General features: G+C 37.1%; 1 protein-coding gene across 1 annotated transcript; it reads left to right on the top strand.

Annotated features, from left to right (window-relative positions):
• Positions 1–2,616: 2,616 nt before the first annotated feature.
• On the top strand, positions 2,617–18,316 carry LOC105056346 (heat shock 70 kDa protein 17). Its single transcript, XM_010938513.4, has 14 exons — positions 2,617–3,535; positions 6,137–6,369; positions 7,313–7,472; positions 12,194–12,439; positions 12,561–12,697; positions 12,850–13,180; positions 13,266–13,427; positions 13,981–14,055; positions 14,140–14,240; positions 14,327–14,396; positions 16,257–16,313; positions 16,439–16,500; positions 17,418–17,490; positions 17,587–18,316. The coding sequence occupies exons 1-14, from the start codon at positions 2,768–2,770 to the stop codon at positions 17,857–17,859; spliced, it is 2,748 nt and encodes a 915-aa protein (XP_010936815.1). The 5' UTR covers positions 2,617–2,767; the 3' UTR covers positions 17,860–18,316.
• The last annotated feature ends 662 nt before the right edge of the window (positions 18,317–18,978 follow it).

The following is an 18,978-nucleotide window of genomic DNA, read 5'->3' as shown; positions in this document are numbered from 1 at the left end:
TATTAAAATTCGACTTTTGATCGGTCTCGAGATGTTAAAAGCCTTTAATCAGTTTATATCTAAATTTGTCCTTTGATCGGTTTCGAAATGTTAAAAGCCGATCAGCTTATATTTGAACTCGACCTTTGATCGGCCTCGAGATGTAAAAAATCTTTGATCGACTTATATTTGAACTCAATCTTTGATCGACCTCGAGATGTTAAAGCTTTTATGTTTTGCAGCAACCATGTGGAGTTAGTATAATTCGAAAAACGACAACATAAAAAAATATAATAAAAAAAATATATACATGAATGCATGGTTAGAAAAGTTGTAACTTTATTCCAACAAGAAGCGTTTGTAAGTCTGGTCAGCTCTGTCTGACATTACAAGAGAGAAAAAAGATTTTACCAAAATCGGCAGAAGGAGAAATAAAACAAAGGAAGCCGTCCCTTTAAATAGAAGGATGCACGTCTCTCAGAGGACGTCAAATCGGTATGAATTTCTAAAACAGACTATGCGTCAGGCTTTCATTAGCTCAAGCTGGCCGATAGTCTTCACATTTAATGCATCTTAGCAGAAAAGAGTGGAGTCTATGTAGATTTCGAAAATTTCATCATTAGTTCGATAATTTTTTTGTCTGAAAAATCGTGCACAAGTATTTGATTTAAAAATAACTCTTTACATCTCCGACCATTCAGAATGCCAAGATAAATACTCTCATAGCCCGACCAGAGCTCGGACTAGGAAGTAGAGGGGTATCTGTTTGGAGGAATCTGGAATGGACCGGTGATGTATGAAAATTCAAGTCCATTATGACCCATCGGATCCATATCAGTGCCTTTCAAGCGATCTAATTGTTGTGGTTTGCTCGACCTCTGGTCGGTAAATGTCTGTCCCGATCTATGGTCGGAGGCTATTATGTCCGATCTCTCGTCGGTATGTTCTTGGTCCAAATCTTTGGATGGAAAAGATTTGGTTCAATCTTTGATCGAAAAACTATCAGTCCGAACTCCTAGTTGGCACGCTACACTCTTTGATCTCTCCTCGGAAGCAGATTGATCGGGCTCAGATTCAAAAGACAGGTGCCAACTGGCCATAGCTGTCAATGCTATTTGACCATAGCTTTCAATACTATATGGATATAACCATTTGATCCTGAGAATTTTTCATGTGTAACCGTCTGATTCTGAGAATCACAACCAAATAAACGCATCAGATTTGGCCAGCCTATCTACCAAAATGATTACACAACCGTTTCCTCTATAAATACTCAAACCTCGAAGATTTAGGTAAGTAATCTATCTCAGAGAGATAAAATCTATTTCTCTGTTTGCGCATTCTAACTTGAACGTCGGAGGATTCTCGCCGGAACATAATTCTCTAGTTCAGATTTTTTTGTAGATTGCTCCAGTATTGTATTTTTTAATTTTTCAACGTCAACCAAAAACAAGCCGCAATACCTATGATGGGTTGAATATGGAATGGATTACTGGATTGGATCGTATTTTGCAAGCTTTAATTCACGAGTAACGTGTTGGAGTGCAGTTTCTCAATTCATCCGTAAATACTTGATGCGTGGAGGCCCAACGTGCTGCATCGTCTTTGTAAAATACACAAAATGTTTTCTAGACTCACTTAATACTGTCTCAAAAGCCCATTACCTAACTATGACCTCAGGCACGTACAACACCAATTACCATAAGTTGCACCAATTCTCTTGTACTAGGTGGCATGGACGGGGTATTCGTTAAAATGCTCAAAAAACAACAATAACAAAAATACTCCAAGTCTGCAGAAGAGTATATCAGATATCATTAATGTGCCATCAAATTGAGATCGTCGTGGCCTTGCTGACAGCCAGGCCAAGCCGGTCGGTGATGTGCTTCAGTTTTGAGTTCATCAACATCATTTCTCAAACCCAAGGTAGATCGGCCCATTGACTACCGGCCCATTTCTGAAACCAGTGGAGACGGTAAGGCACTTAAACAACATGAAATTATCTCATCCGTCCATAACGCAAACGCCGATTACGTGGACGGTCCGGATCATCTAGTCAACGTCAATAACATAATATTGGAAGCGTCTAGCACGCTTCTCCCGTCTACCCGGCCAACGGCGAAGGTGGAACCATGGCGCTGTTCTTGTCCATTAAATGGCGGAAACTTTGTTTCCTTCGTACATTTGAGCGCAAAACACGATTCGCGTATTACCACAAGCGACCTCAAAAAAACTTGATGCTAATCGTAAAGGATGACGTGCACAACGTTCAGCACGCAGCAGAGGAAAAGTTTCCGTCAGGCGGGGACGTAACACGCATCACTTGAGGTGGTTAACCATCCACGACGCTCGCTCTCCCAACGCATCAAACCCACCAAATTCTGCCACGTGTACACACCGATGCGTGGCACCATGTAATTGGCTATGTGCACAATTTCCATGTAGTTATTTTATTTTTTCGTTCATCTATAAATACCTCACGAAAAAAACCCTTTTCTCTGCTGAAAATAAAACCAAATAAACAAAGAACTTCCGAGACTCCCACCCCTGTGGTTTCCCTCTCATTCTCGAGCTCTCGATTCTTCCCTTCCCTCTTCTCGCTAAGTCCTTTACCTTTTTCCGGATCGAAGACCAAAGCCCTAACCCTAATTTTCCAAAACCCTAGCTCTCCCAGACTCGAATGTCGGAATTCCTTCCCCATTCGCGTCGATCGAGCTTCTAATCTCGTTCTTCATCACGATCTCCAGCAAGAATCCCTGATATAGGGTTTCAGATCTCCTTCAAGAAGATGAGATCTGGAACCAAAATCCGGCTTCTTTTGGCCTTACTCTCGATCCTTTTTGTCTTGGCGATCCCCTCGGAATCAGCCGTCGCGAGCATAGATCTCGGCTCCGAATGGATGAAGGTGGCGGTGGTGAACCTAAAGCCCGGGCAGAGCCCGATCTCCATCGCTATCAACGAGATGTCCAAGCGGAAGTCCCCCGCCCTCGTCGCCTTCAACGGTGGTAATCGTCTCGTCGGCGAGGAGGCCGCCGGGATCGCGGCGCGGTACCCCGACAAGGTCTACTCCCAGGTGAGGGACATGATTGGGAAGCCGTACAAGTACGTCAAAGATCTCGCCGATTCCCTCTACCTCCCCTACAGTTTAGTGGAGGATTCCAGAGGGGCGGTTCGTGTCAAGATCGATGACGGGCTCACCGTCTACACAGCCGAGGAGTTGCTTGCCATGGTCCTTAGTTATGGAATGAGCTTGGCTGAGTCGCATGCGGGGATTCCGGTGAAGGATGCTGTGATCTCTTTGCCGCCGTATTTTGGGCAGGCGGAGCGGAGGGGAGTGCTTCAGGCGGCGCAGCTTGCGGGGATCAACGTTTTGTCTCTCATCAACGAGCATGCTGGTGCTGCTTTGCAGTATGGGATTGATAAGGATTTCTCAAACGAGTCCCGGTATGTCATATTTTATGATATGGGCTCAAGTAGTACCTATGCTGCTCTGGTTTACTTCTCGGCGTATAATGCAAAGGAATTTGGGAAGACTATATCTGTGAACCAGTTTCAGGTAAGCCTTCGCCAGGAAAAAAGTGTTACATTTTGCTATTAGTTCTGCAATATTTGTGAATACGATGTTTCTTTTTTGGATGCTTTTTGTATAGTTATGTTGTTACCTAGGGAAACTTCATATTAACAATTCAAATGCCAATGAGTAACTAATTTATGAAATATCTTTCAAGCTAGGATTATGTTTATTATTCAAATGAATGTTTCTCTCTAATAACAAAAAATTATCAAGCAAAGTAAAAGTAACGCATAAAAACCCATTTGTTACTTTTTTGATAATTATATCTACATGAATTGCTATTTTTCATTTTGCTTCACATGGAGGCTCATGACCAACCAAATTTCTTGTGTTGTGGACATAGAACATCTCCGTGAATGATGATAAAATGTTGCGATATGTAATGATGTTCATGCTTTATACTATCAGAAGAACTTATGAGGCATGACTAATTCTGGAGTGTCTAACACAAAGCCCATAACCGATATTTTGATTTTGGATGCAGTACATATTTATGGTGTGGAAATGAGTGCTCAGTAAAGTATATGATATCTAAATCTCCCAAATTATTCTCCCAACGTCTTGTCAGGCAATATCATTCATATGTTGTCTTGTAGCTTGACTAATGAACAATAGGATACGTTTGCCTGCTAGGTGTAATGTATCTCTATTGCAAATAAATCAATTAGGTTGTGGACTTTTATGCAAGATGCAAGAGCATATATTAAGTAAATTGATAACCGCATTATATGGATGATTCTATCTCTTTGTGTGTCGATGGAAAGGACTCAAATATGGCCTTTGAAAGCAAAAATAGTAAAGTGACATGGAATATCTGTGCTGTATAGAATTAATAAACAATCAGTGATGGAGCGATTTGTTTAAGAGGCAAGTCCAAAGTTCTTGAGTGTAAGGCTGAAGATAGTGTGTTTGTTGGTGACTATACTGAACTTCAGCTGGGTTTAAAACTAAAGAGGAAACTAATGGAATGTTGCCGTCAAGTTTGTAGCATTAAATTATTTCTTGATGCATGGCTAGAAGGAACATCAAAACTATATGTTAGAAAGCACAACATATTTATTATTTTTGTTGTAGTAATTGTAATGAAGTATGGCTAGTAAGGGAAATCTACGGATTTGTTAATTGTTTCTATTATTGAGCCTCTTGAGTTTCTATTGAAGTCTCTTGAAGGAGTCTTCACTCTCCAGTTGACTTTACATCAACAAAAGAGATAGAATCATAGTCATATGAGGACCTCAATGACAATCAGGAATACCTGTCCTCTTTCTTCACCTAATAGGATTCCATACTGGTTGAACATACTGAAGATTAACAGAGTCTTATTTTGATATTGTAGACCTATGCTGGAAGCATTTTTTGATGACAACCTGAATAAAAAAGGGAAAAAGGACTTGACAATTTTGGTCTATATGTTGATGCAGTGGACAATTGCAAAGCAAATAGAGAGATTGCAGTACTGTTATTTTAGCTTCATTGGAGTTAAAGAGATGAAAAAGGTAGCAGGCTTTTACATCTTGGGCTGTTTTAGAGGTATTGACTGGTCTGCCAGGATGCAGAAGGGCAGGAAAAAGTCAACCGAGGCAAAAGATTGTGTTGCTTGTACCTGTTATGGTTATGATGAGTAATAACTGATAAGAACTAATGGTTGTGCTGATTTGAGTGGCTTGGCATTTTGTTGAGATGTGTAAGTTCAAGCATGGGTGTCGGTCGGAGCTCAATCAGTTTAATTAACATGTTGAAATTTCAGACATGAATTCGGTCTGGTCGTTAATTCAGTAATATGAGATGTGAAACCCTTCGATAAGCAAATAGTGTTGAGGTGGTGTTTCAGATGGTGCCATTGGTCATCTAACTGGACATGATTTTGACAGGGCTGACTGATCTAAAAACCAGAGCCCATTTCTTTGTGCCTGATCAAAGGCCAAAATGCTTTCCCAAGTCCCATTAGTGGCAAGCATTCCTGACAGAGTGCCCACTTTTCTTTCATTGTCAGCCTCCAGATGCAAAAAGTAATATGGAAATACGAGAATATGTAGGAAGATAAGCACAAAAATGTACCATATTTAGTCGGATGATTTGCTTACTGATCAGCTATTTGTATGCAATTATATTTGGGTGTGCCTTATCTGATAGAAAATTTACCATATTTAGAGATCATATTATTTGCTCATTGATCAGCTATTTGCATGTCTTTTGTGAGCATGCACATATGTTGGTGTATGTTATCTGCTAGCTGCCAACATCTCTAATCTTTCTAATACCTACTTTATAAGCATTGGGAACTTGGTTTTTTTAAGAAGGCTCTAGTTTGAGCCTCATCTACTTTGTATGCATTGTGAGTTTATTTATTTATTTATTTTTTAGAAGCATCTAGTTTGAGTCTTATCTTCCAATTCCTTGCTTATTATGTTTTCTTGTTCATCCATCCCATGTGCTAGATTGCAGGCTAATAAGTAGATAATGGCCTAGACCTAATCTTAATTATATGTGGGGCAATTACACTGAATTTTTTTTTATCCAGCTTTTTTAACTTATTCTGCACCAAATTTTGTTACTGTGATAATAATAAATTGCTTCTGACAGGTCAAGGATGTTAAATGGAATGCTAAACTTGGAGGCCAAGATATGGAATTTCGTTTGGTTGAGTATTTTGCTGATGAGTTTAATAAGCAAGTAGGAAATGGAGTTGACATAAGGAAGTCTGCTAAATCAATGGCTAAATTGAAGAAACAGGTGAAGCGTACCAAAGAAATTTTAAGTGCCAATACAGTGGCACCAATATCTGTTGAATCTCTGTATGACGATCGTGATTTCAGGTATAATGATCAACAAATTTGACAATGAGGAATGTCATAATAATTGTTTATTCTAATTGTATAAACTATGCTTAAATGCTCACTGTTTACACATAACTAAAGCTGAGAGTGACCTTTCATGGATACCTACTTGTATGGTTTGATTATTTGTTATCACTAGGTGGCTATTTATTTTAGGTTTCTTTTGGAGGTTTTTAAATTTGTAAATTGTGGAAAATATGAATTTTAACTACATAACTGAACATCTTATCCTTTACTCAAAGCCTTTTCCTTTGTTCTAAGAAACAGTATGCAATATTAAATTGACCACTATGAACACATTTGCCTTAAGCAACTGATCAAAACTTAAGGCTCCATTTGGTTGCAGAGAAAGTGAAAGAAAAGAAAGATAAATCAGCAAGAGAAAAGAAAAGAAAATCGAGTATTTCCTCATGTTTGGGTAAGCTAATAAAATTGCAAAGAAAGATTTTGAGAAAGGGATTAGGATATGGTTATCTTATGCCACTTGCATGTGTTTTAATTTTTCTCACAAAATCACTACCTTTTGAAAAAGGAAAATTTCTTTTTCATCTTCTCTTCCTGGATTTTCTTTTAACCACCAAACAATAGAAAAAAGTTTCTTCCCTCACAAACATTTTCCTTTCTTTTTTTTTTTTCCCAACCGAATAGCCTTATTCCTTCACAAGACCATGATTTTCCCCTCTCTGTTTTACAATAATTAACTCTATTGAATAAACATATAATCATTATACTCTTCCTATTTTTTTGTGAAATTATACGAGACTTTCAAAAGATTTTGGATGGGTCTATGCTCTTTTCCTCTAGTGTTGTTTCTTCTTCTTTCGATGTCTTTTTCTTGAATTTTGCTGTAGTTTTGCACAACGTCAAATAATGCCAATTTTGTGGCAGTCTCATAGTTTTCTTTTATGTTTTCCTATACCAGAAGCACAATAACACGGGAGAAATTCGAAGAACTTTGTGGGGACTTGTGGGAACAAGCTCTGGTTCCTGTAAAAGAAGTGCTCAGAGATTCAGGCTTAAAGATGGATGAAATTTATGCAGTGGAGCTGATAGGTGGAGCAACTCGTGTGCCAAAATTACAGGTCATTTTTTTTCACATTTCTTCTTTGAACTATAAATTGTTGTTCTCATAAATGCTTTGCCTGTTTTATGTATTGACCTCTTCATCTGTAGCAGAGTCTGTTCGCCATCATATTTTAGCTTGGTTAGATCATACTTATATTAAAGAATTTCTGTTTTTGTCCTTTGGTAAGCCTGAATGGTCTAGTCAGCAATCAAAACTCTAACTTTCTCTAATAAAATTAGAAGAAAGTTGAGCACTTAGTAGTTATTGTAATGTTGATAAACTATGTTGATGGAGAATTACTTTTGCAGTGAGATGCTTAGGGATAGATATCATATTTTGTATATGTTAAATCTCCAGTGGTCATGTATCTGTCTATATAGGTGTGCCTTCATCTTTATATTTGAGTTTCTATGCTTAATGGCTTTCATCAAGTGCATTATGTTAGAATGGCTTTATATAGTCAATTTTTTCAGAAGGCAGTGAAGTCCAATCACATTCAAGGGCTAAAGTATGAAGTGTTCTATCTGCTAGCAAGATGATAGCATATTAGAGTATCCCAGAATGAAAAATACAAAAAGTCTTCTTAAGAATTTTCTAAAAGATAACATGCCTGTGCCCCAATATGATAACAAGATGTAGTGGTTTGTCTAACACATTGATGATTAGGATTCTTATTGAAAAACTAGGTTATTCCTCCTTTTTTACACCTTTGACTGCCTTGCATGTGGCAACATATTGCATCTATTCTAAGTAAGAGCAGATACAATCCAAGTTCGCGGGGACTCCACTACTGAAACAGATTTGAGAATGAGATCAAATGATATAGCCCCTGCTAGGGGGCTCGACTACTTCAACAACTGGCTGTTGATGCTTGAGAATCTCAATTATCTGTCCCTCCAGAAGTGACAAGGGATTTTTGGTGCTATTGTAGTGTCACTTTTCTCTCTTTCGTGAATGTGCTTTTTAGAATTATTGCTTCAACAATTCTTCTATACATTTTGTGGCCTCAAAAAGTTTTCCTTATATACTTCCAACGTCAACGCATATGCTCAAGGCAAAAAAAAAAAAAAAAAAAAAAAAAAAAAGAGGAAAAGAAGAAAGAAAGAAAGAAAAGAAAAAGCTCGTTACTTTCCATGGCACTCTAATATGTTAGGTCTTGAGTCCTTAGAATCCACTTCAAGAAAGTCATTGGATTATTTAATCTAGGCATCCTGAGGCTATTGGAGCAGGTACATCCTGACCAGGTTTTTGGAGCCACTACCATTCTCTTAATGACATCCTGATCAGCTTTTTGGATGGAGCTGATAGTAAAATGGTAGTAGCTGTTGTCTGTGGCATTTGCATCAATCTGGCTATGGTGCAACCAAGCGGCAATATTTTTTCACAAGTCAATTTTCTTTTCCTTGACGAGAATGGAATCGATCCTCTGTTGCTTTGAGTCTACCTGGAGTAAGGCATGTGGATATAGGTTAAGAATGGTAGCCCGTACCGGTCTCTCTCTAGGCTTCTTTCATTTCTTGCTTGTAAATGCCTCAAATATAGATGCTATCCAGGTGCCATCCTTACCAGCAACTTCACTCACTAACTGCCTTCTTTTGTAGCCTGGATCTACGTTGTAGACTCAAAACCAAAGCCTCACTCGTACTGAGAGCTTACACTGTGCTCTGTGCCTGCTGTTCTCCTCCCTCCATCATTGATCATTCAAACTCTTTGAGTGATATGATGGTGGCTTAGTTATTTGATGATCAATATCTGCTAGTTTTTTTGTTCTTTCTCTTTGCCTTACAGTCATGAAGGTATTTGTTCATCAATTGTTGAATTTCTTGTGAACATTTCTTGCATGCAACCACATCTGGTAACCACCAATCAAATGCCGCTTCAATCTCATCACCTACCTCCCATTGTACCACACCATGTGTCTTCAATGATGTTGGCTTGAGATCATTCCACCATGCTCTCGACCTATATTAGCATCTTTGCCCTTCTTTATTCTTGAATCCATTTCTACAAGTTTGATGTCCACATGCTATAAACTACCTCACTCATTATGAGAAGTTATCTAAGATGGATTTATACTTTGTTAAAAATATTTTTTTTAGTTGTACTTGTGACTTATAATTTAATTTCACTTAATAAATATGGTAAATTATAAAATAATGAAAAATATGTGTGATCATCCTAGAAAATGTGCCCCAATCACCAATACATATTGCCATTTTTCTCATTATTTCTAGTTGAATCAATTTTTGTAAGTTGTTAAATACTTAAAGGTTTGATAATCTACATTGTTATGTGGAAAATGGTGCATCTGCTCTAGAAAAGACTTTGAATTATCTATAGAGAATACTATTTTTTTTCATGTTTTTACTTTTTATATTTTTAGTAAATATTTAATAAAAATAATATTTAATTATGATACTCAAAACTTTAATTTTAATTCAGACTAATATAGCACCCCATCAGGGATGCTACATTTTTTCAGCCCAAAGGAATACCTTATTCACCATTTATTTTTTAAATTGTTTCATTTGGGCTTAGGTTCAGGTAGCCATAATCTTGCCCATATTTAAATAAAGTACTATAAATAAAACCAGCAACTACAAGTTTTTTTTTTTTAATTTATGAATATCATTTTCTGAATTATTATTCTTTGACTCTAAAAATATATTTTTGTTCTAAAATATTACATGACCAACGTAAAAATTATGGCTTCTGCAATTCATGCATCAGCCTTAGATCTATAGTATATCAAGGAATGATGCCAAAATATAAAATTTTGGCATGATTTCTCCTTGTTTTAATATTTTTGTCTTATTTAGGATTGAAAAGAAAAAGGAGGAATGGAGGAGAAGGGATGAGACTATCTGATCCTATCTTGGATTAGGGTTGAAAACATGTAAATCTAGCAACTCCAAATTATGTTCTCACCTTCCCACTCCCCCCTTCTCATTCTTGGTACAAAGGAGATGAGTAAGGCATCCCAATGCCTTCTCTCTTTCTAGTCATGGGAGGGCCCAGAGCCAACTCAAACTAAGTTGTACCAAGTAGATCAGGAAGTTCCGCTTGGTTCAAACTGGTTTCTATCGAGTTTGGAACCAAGCTTACAAACTGACCTGACTCCCCACCAATTCGGCAAGTACACCCACCAGGCTGTTTGTTTCAATTTTGCAAACCTTGGTTTGATAATTGTCATTTGCCAACCTTATAACTTGACTAACCTTTGCCGTATATCTCTTCTCCTAACACCTGTCTATGAAGCTACAAGCTTGCTATTGCCATATGGTTATAAATTTTGACAGGGTTTACTGGGATTTGTAGTGAGTGGGCCTCTCATGATGTTAGTTGTGTTTAGTTTGTAGAACCACTAAAGTAGTTTTTACATCTATCGCTGATTTCTGTTAACTTCCTTGCAGAAACCAACCATTTAGTCGCCATTTGAACTAGCAACTTATTTTTAGCAACTTGTGTGCATTCATTTCCTATAAGTGCAGTCACTTCTGTCTGTTTTTATTTCTCAAAACAGAACTATCTTTGTTGAAATTTGTGTTGGTGTCTGCTTTAACCATTTATTAGCGGAATTTTAAATCATTTTGTGGCTTTGGTAGCATTTAGTATGCTAAGGGTTTGTCTAAAATAATTTGTATGACTAATCTCATTGGTCATGATCTTGTATAAAGGGTTTAAAGCTGGTTGTAAGAAAATGACGAACTATGGGATGAAGACATAGTGGGTTGTTAGACATAATTCATGGAGCTGATAAGGAATTAACCTTTGATCAGGATCAATGGTAAATGGATCAGGGCCTGTTACTTTATGATAAATAACTTTATAGCCAATAATCCATATGAAGTAATGTTGGGATGTTCTTCTTCACAGCACATCCCTATAGTTGCATTTTGGTATGATACTTATCTATCTAATAAATGGATCAGGGCTTGTTACTTTGTGATCAATGGTTTTATAGCCAATAATTCTTATTAAGGAATGTTGGGATTTTCTTATTCATTCCATTTCCCTGTGGTTGGAATTCTGGTATAAATAACTTCATAGCCGATAATCCTTATTAAGGAATGTTGGGATGTTCTTATTCACACCCTGTCCCTATAGTTGAATTCTGGTATAAATAACTTTGTAGCCAATAATCCTTAATTGAGGAATGTTGGGATGTTTTTATGCACACCATGTCCCTCTAGTTGAATTCTGGTATGATACTTATCCGTTTATTGAATCTCATGGTTCATGAGTGCACTCTATTTTATAGTATTCTGACCAAACATATTTTGTTTTACAATGCATAATAATTATTTGCAACAATATATGGATAGTTCCTTATTTGCTAACATGTCGTTAAAAATGATTTTCATTCCTTTTGTTATTTGTCTTATATTTTTCTTTCCACAGATAGTTATAACATCTGCTTATCCTGAACTTATATCTATATAAATGGATTGCCGATTATTTTATTTAATAATTTTGTTTGGTGGCTACTCTTCAATGTAGTTGCATCATCTTGAAAATCAAAAAATATCTTTCATCAGTTGTGAATTTAAAAGGAATCTACATGAATGGTGGTCCATGTTCAGTCCATCTCTAGGTTAAATGTTCTCTGTTGAATGTATACATATTTTTGATAGTTTCTGTATTTACACATCAAACTCATTATTACATTGTACAGAAGTTCGAGACAATTGATTCCACATATGGTAGTGAAAAATTGTTCTGCACTGTTTCATGCAGGTTAAGCTTCAGGAGTTTCTTGGAAGGAAAGATCTGGACAAACATCTTGATGCTGATGAAGCAATAGCTCTTGGTGCATCACTGCATGCTGCAAATTTGAGTGATGGCATCAAGCTAAACCGTAAGCTAGGAATGATTGATGGCTCTTCTTATGGCTTTGTACTTGACTTAGATGGCCCAGATCTTGTGAAAGATGAAAACAGTGATCTTTTACTTGTACCACGAATGAAGAAAATGCCTAGCAAGGTACGTGCATGGTCTTGTTGCTTTTTTAATCCCATGCAATGAGTTAAAATCAGGATGGTTTGGTGTAATAAATTTGTTAAAACTACCTTTCTTGATGACTGGTGTCTTTTTCACTGGACAGATGTTCAGGTCTATCAAACATAGCAAGGACTTTGAAGCTTTACTAAGTTATGAAAACGTGAATGAATTGCCTCCAGGAGTTTCTTCTAACAAGTTTGCTCATTATTCAGTATCGGGTCTGACTGAAGCCAGTGAGAAGTAAGATAATGATTTGGCTATTTAATCAAACTGCTTGGAGCACTGACATGCTTTATTTAGCTATTAGGACACTAATGTTTGATTTGCAAATAGTGTTTGCTAATGCTTATCATTGCAAATAAAATCTTCTAACATTTCCTTGTTCTTTTTAGGTATTCAACTCGCAACCTCTCTGCCCCCATCAAAGCAAATCTACATTTTTCTCTGAGCAGGAGTGGAGTTATTTCTCTTGATCGAGCAGATGCAGTGATTGAGATATCTGAATGGGTAGAAGTTCCTAAGAGAAACAAGACAATCGAAACTGATGTTACCAGTAATCTCAACATATCCACTGAAACAAGCCCAGCAAACAGTTTAGAAGTCAACAAGGAAAGCTTGGATGCTGAGAATGAAACCAACAACTCCGCCATAGATGAGCAGGGTAGTGCAGATGTTATAACAGAAAAGATATTTAAAAAGAGAACCTTTAGGGTTCCACTGAAGGTACATCCTGAGTGATGGTTTTTAGTAGTTTTCTTAAAGCATCAGAGAAATCTGAACTTAACTGAAGTGATTTCATGTTGTGTAGATGGTGGAGAAGTCAGCTGGCCCTGGGGCAATACTTTCAAAGGATTTATTTTCTGAAGCCAAGCTAAGGTTAGAGGTGCTTGACAAAAAGGATGCTGAAAGAAAAAGGACTGCAGAACTCAAGAATAACCTGGAGGAATATATATATTCCACAAGAGAAAAGGTCCGGTGTTTGATTTTAGACTGATGCATAACATTGTGATGGATTTCTGCAGACATGCAAACTCTCAAGTTGTCTTCAGACAGACAACAATATTTGCATTCTGCTTTTCCCAGTCAAATCATATGAGATCTGTTTCTGTTTATGCTGTCTGCTATTTCCAATCAGCCATGTGCAATCTACTGCAATTTTTTACACTTCAATCACTGTACGACATTGTTTCTATTAACTGTAGTTGTTTGATCTCATTGAGATTGAGACTGAGTGGTTTCTCTATGATTTTTCGAAGTTGTGAAGATTTCTGGTAACATCTCCTTAAAATTTAGCTGCAGTTTTAAAATAACATGTGCCTTTCTTGTTTAACGAGTGGAATTTCTTCTGAGGTGTCTTGTTAAACAACTGAGAGCTCAGCTGTTCTAAGTTTAGTTTGGTTCCTCACATGCTGTTTTTTTTTTTTAAATATAATTTGTCAACTTGTGGGTTTTGTCTCTTAAAATTCTATTTGGTTTGCGAGCAATATATCTTTGCCTTAATATGAAGAGTTGTATGATTGCAGATTGAGGATAATTTGGAGATAAAGAAACTTTCAACGGAACAAGAGCGTCAGTCCTTTGTGGAGAAACTTAGTGAGGTGAGATTTGATCATGAACTTTATGAGGCATATCACCTAGTCTTCTTGTTTAAACTTTTGAGTTCATGAAATCTATTACTACAGGTTCAAGAATGGTTGTATACTGATGGTGAAGATGCTTCAGCAAGTGAGTTCAAAGAGCGTCTTGAGTCACTCAAAGCCATTGGGGACCCAATATTTCTCAGGTAATTTTATGAGTTGAAGAATTTCGACCTAGGTTGGACAGGACAGGCTTGGAATTAGTGACTAAATGCTTGAAATCTGTTACCAGATTGAGTGAGTTTTCCGCACGACCAGTTGCTTCTGAACATGCGCGAACATACCTTGATGAGCTGCAAAAGGTATGTCCTCATATTAGAATTGTGTCTTGTAGAGCTATAGGTCTGCAAGTCTTCCTTATCAATGACAAATATAGGTGTCATTGGTCAGAATCTGTGCTCCTATTCAGGTAACTATTTGCACTAGTGGGCCTTGGACTAGTGTGAAAGGTTTGCATAGTAGTAGCAAAGATCTGTATATAAGTTGAAAGAGAACTTAAAACAAAGTTTCTATTGATATACAATATGACAGGAACAAGATATGAAAGTAGATCTAAAAGCTTGTCTGTCAACCAGGCTGATCACTAACATTCATGAATCAGACTTGTACATTTATGCTGTTCAAAATCAGACCAAAATTAAAGTTTTAATTTAATTTATTGAGCAAAGGCACATATATATCAGTGGTAATACCGTGAATGGAGCAAAATAAAGCAACTTTAAAACAAAAAAAAAAAGAAAAAGAAAATTTGGTTGTGGTTTAACTCATAAATACTTCTTGGAGGAATACTCTGAAATCCGGTATATGTGCAAGATTGACACATAACAGTAAAAGAATGACCTTATTTTATCGATGAGCTTTCCAATCCTGATGCACATGCTAGAGCAGTGAGATCAAACTTGTGCCTTCAAATAGGTATTCTAGTTGTTTAAATCTCCTTATCTTCTATTCAGTTTGTAGTCCATGTTAGATGTTGGATATCAGATTTTGTTTGAGATTCTCTCTATCTTGAATAATGCTCATCTTAAAAAATGACCAAAAGGATGGAGAAGAGTTGCTTATCTCTCCTATTCAGTGTCCTGAAATTGGACATAATCATGATCAGCATGCATATTGTTGGTAAATATCGGAAAGACTATGCAAAGATTGCATGGGGAAGGTCTAAAGCATCATGTAACACCCTTGTATAGTTGTATGACTCGGAGATTGGAATGATGCTTGAACGGTACCACAAATTGATTACACTTGGCAAGCCACCCTGTTAATGTACAGTTGGAAAAGTGCATCAACATAGCTTTATTTTCTTGTAATGTATAGGCTAGTTCGGATGATGCTGTGGTAATGGATAGATGGCACTAGTAATTAGACTATACTTTTGGTCTGTGCGCATTATCAGTAGGAACCCTAATTGAAATGTATAATCTTTTTCTAGAAGGGAAAAAAAAAATTATACACATGCTATACTTGTATCAACAAAACTAACAAAAAAAATATTCCACGTAAAAGTGGTTTTCTTCTTGAGTATCAACAGCTGCCATGTATTGTCATATGATGTTGTGAATTGTACTGTGCTGGTTGATACACTAGTATACAGGGCAATTCTAATCTATACCATACTGAGTTGATACGCACCCTTAATAAGAGATTTGTTGTGGCTGTGAGATATCGGCACATTATTAATAGTATGATGCAATATGTTAAATACTGATACCTTAATGTCATCAGAAGTCCCAGGAATGACATTCTGAATTACAAGTTACGTGGTTGCGCAGACTGCTGCAAAACTTGCATACATGGAAACTTTGTCTTATACTTTCTTCTCTGTTTCCTGTCCGACAAGTTGTTTTCAGCATGTTATTTACTGTGTATGCAACTTGTGTTAGTGTCTTATCCTACTTATGCGAGAATATTTGTTTCTATATATGACTAAAGATCCAACTTTTTACCTACAAAAACAATTTTTGTCCGAGCAGAATATGCTTGCTGATTGATGTGGAAAACTGGTTGTTATTCATTCATGTATTTATTTACTATAGAGGGCCTTTTCGACGATGGCAGTGAATTGCTGATCTGTTTCATGGCTAGACTAGGTTTCCTCAGTATCTAGTGCATAGCTGCAACAGTGCTGCTGCATTGATTGTTTTTCTTTGGAACTCCTGCAGATTGTAAACAAATGGGAGACAAATAAACCGTGGCTTCCTAAAGCTAGAATAGATGAGGTTTGTTCTTTGAACATTACATATAATATTTACTTTCTGATGAGTCAGTGGATACTTCCTAGCAAGTTATTGATTTATTCTTGACAAGTGTTCACTAAAAGTGCATTTGATAAATTCACATTTAGGTTCTGAGTGAAGCTGACAAATTCAAAAGTTGGTTGGAAGAGAAAGAGGCCCTACAAAAGAAGTATGCTGTACCCTAAATCTCTATGATGATTGATATATTGGCACTTGTTCTTTTTCTGAATGAGAATAATGTCTTTTTCTGCAATCATCTCCAATCTTCTGTTAGGTCGTCAGTGTTTTAGTTAGACGTGTTGCACATTTAGATGGTTTTTCTAAATTCACTTGAAACTGTCATGTTTGTTGTTGTATTTAAATTGTATAGGGATTTTTGGAGATACCTGCATAAATTCCAATTGGTTAATTGTGGAAGTTATATATTAATATAAGGGAGGATCACGTGAGTGTAAGATACTTCAAGATAGGTATGGGAACATAAGTTGGCCTTCTTGATGATGTCGAGCCAACCTGCAATTGTCTTGTTTCCCTGGAAGTCAAACCAAAGATTGCCATGAGCTGTGAAATGATGAGGACTATAGAATCAAATTCTGTATCCCTCTTCTTTTCTGCGCTGTTATGGAAGGGATATTGGCTTGTATGAAACCAATTCTCACCTCAAATAAATAATGTTTAGGTACATTCTATGAAAAAAAAAAAAAAGAAACAAACTACTGTCTTTTGCAGTACTCATCAACTGATCTTCCCCTTAGAAGCAGCTCACAAATTTTGTAAAGTTATATAAAGTTCTGATTTGTTTTAACAAAAGGAAACTTGAGACAAAGACCAAGCCTTCTGAAGGGGAGGGATGAATGGGGAGCGGATATTGGGAAAGATATAACTGAAAAATGAATTAATTAAAATATTAATGCTTATCTGGAGGCCCTTGTTCATTTCATTTAACTGGATATATATGACATGTTTTCCGCTGGTGTTGGCAACTGGTACCTATGTGAAATCTGTAGTTACGGATATGGTTGAAACAAAGAATGAGATAATTCTGTTTTCTAGTCCTAACAAAGGCTGTTGGATTTACTTCTTTAGGACTTCCGACTTCAGCGAACCAGTCTTCACATCTTCTGAAGTTTATGTAAAGATTTCCAAACTCCAAGATAAGGTAATCCGAGTTCTCTTTCCTGCACAAATTACAGTTTGTATCTGTATACATCTTCTTTCACATTTCTCACTGAAGAGATAACTTTCATGCATTTAGGTTGCAAGTGTCAATAGAATTCCAAAACCAAAACCAAAGATTGAGAAACCTCCGAAGGAAGAGTCGGGGAGCAACGAGAACAGCACAAATGACTCGAACACCACATCTGACGAGACCACTTCTCAGACTGAGCAACTGGAAGAAGACAGCACAAATGCCTCAAACTCTGCATCTGATGAGACCACTTCTCAGACGGAGCAACCTACACAAGATACTGCCAGTTCATCCAAGACTAGTGCAGATACAGAAACTGAACCCCATGATGAGTTATGATCATACGGTCGCTAACGCACAGCAAGTTCAAAAATATGGCTAGACGGATGGTGAACTGCATCTCAGGAACATCTCATAAATAGGTGACTTTAGGCTGTCCTCTTTTACTAGCAAATATGCTTTGTTGGTGATTAAAGTAGAAGCAGGCTGAAGTGGCTTCTGCACCCTACAGTTTTGTTAGACCCTAAAGCATCAGGCCAGGATTTTCCCGTTTGAGTTAATGATTCAGCCCATCACTATGATCCTATTTTTTCCGTTTTTAGATTGTTAGACTGGTTATGTCGTCCTTGATGACTGCAAGGTAGACAGGATTTTCGGTTTTCCTTTTTTTTTTTTTTTTTTTTTTTCACTTTGCTAATTACATTAGTCATCCCCATATATGAGCAAGGGTTGTCTTGTACTTTTAACATTATTGGGTATACAAAGTTCCAATCCAATTGGCTTATGGTTCTTGTAATCTGGTTTTCTGTGGTATGGTTTCTGTTTTCTCGAATGGATTGAGTGATTTTAAATGGTATTTAAAGAGTTTATAAATGCAAGCCGTATATGAAAACCTTTTCTTTTCTCGTTAAGCAGAGCAGAGTCTTCGGTGCATGCCAATTATTATTTTCCATTTTGTGAGGCTTGCAGTTCATGTCGTGGTGGGCGGTTGGCCTCCATTTTTCTTGACGCCAATGTGGAACTCTCAAGTTGTAGTGCCAGTTTATAATGAAGAGCTGAGGTGAACCCAGTTGTAGTTTGAATTCCAGTGCTTTGCGATTGCAATCGAATGTTTAGGGAAAAATTGCATCTAAACATAGATCTAATTATGTTCTCAAAAGTGGATTTGGCAGGGTATCATCAAATTCGTTTTGTGTAGGGGTGGGACCGTAGCCAAAAAAACATCTCTTTTTGTGTGCCTGCACAGTGCACGGTGATAGGTCGATGCAGCATGAAGCATCCGTTGCATGCGAGATCATATTGGTGCTGCATAGGCATATGGAGGTTCTAGGCTCTCGCCAAACGTGTATCTAGATTTCAACTTCAAGCACCAAAGCAAATTCCAGCTGTTAGGAAATTGGTAGTGAGACGGGCATTTGTGTCAAAGAAGGAATTGATTAATGAATGGTAGAGATGCTG

This window comes from Elaeis guineensis, chromosome 13 (genome assembly GCF_000442705.2).
Source record: "Elaeis guineensis isolate ETL-2024a chromosome 13, EG11, whole genome shotgun sequence".
NCBI classification, from domain to species: Eukaryota; Viridiplantae; Streptophyta; class Magnoliopsida; order Arecales; family Arecaceae; genus Elaeis; species Elaeis guineensis.
This window is presented reverse-complemented; position numbering and strand designations above follow the sequence as displayed.

Coding starts and splice junctions, on each gene's coding strand:
- LOC105056346 (XM_010938513.4), top strand. CDS start 2,768: ATGAGATCTGGAACCAAAATCCGGCTTCTTTTGGCCTTACTCTCGATC. Junction 3,536..6,136: donor TATCTGTGAACCAGTTTCAG/GTAAGCCTTCGC, acceptor TGCTTCTGACAG/GTCAAGGATGTTAAATGGAA. Junction 13,428..13,980: donor TATATTCCACAAGAGAAAAG/GTCCGGTGTTTG, acceptor GTATGATTGCAG/ATTGAGGATAATTTGGAGAT.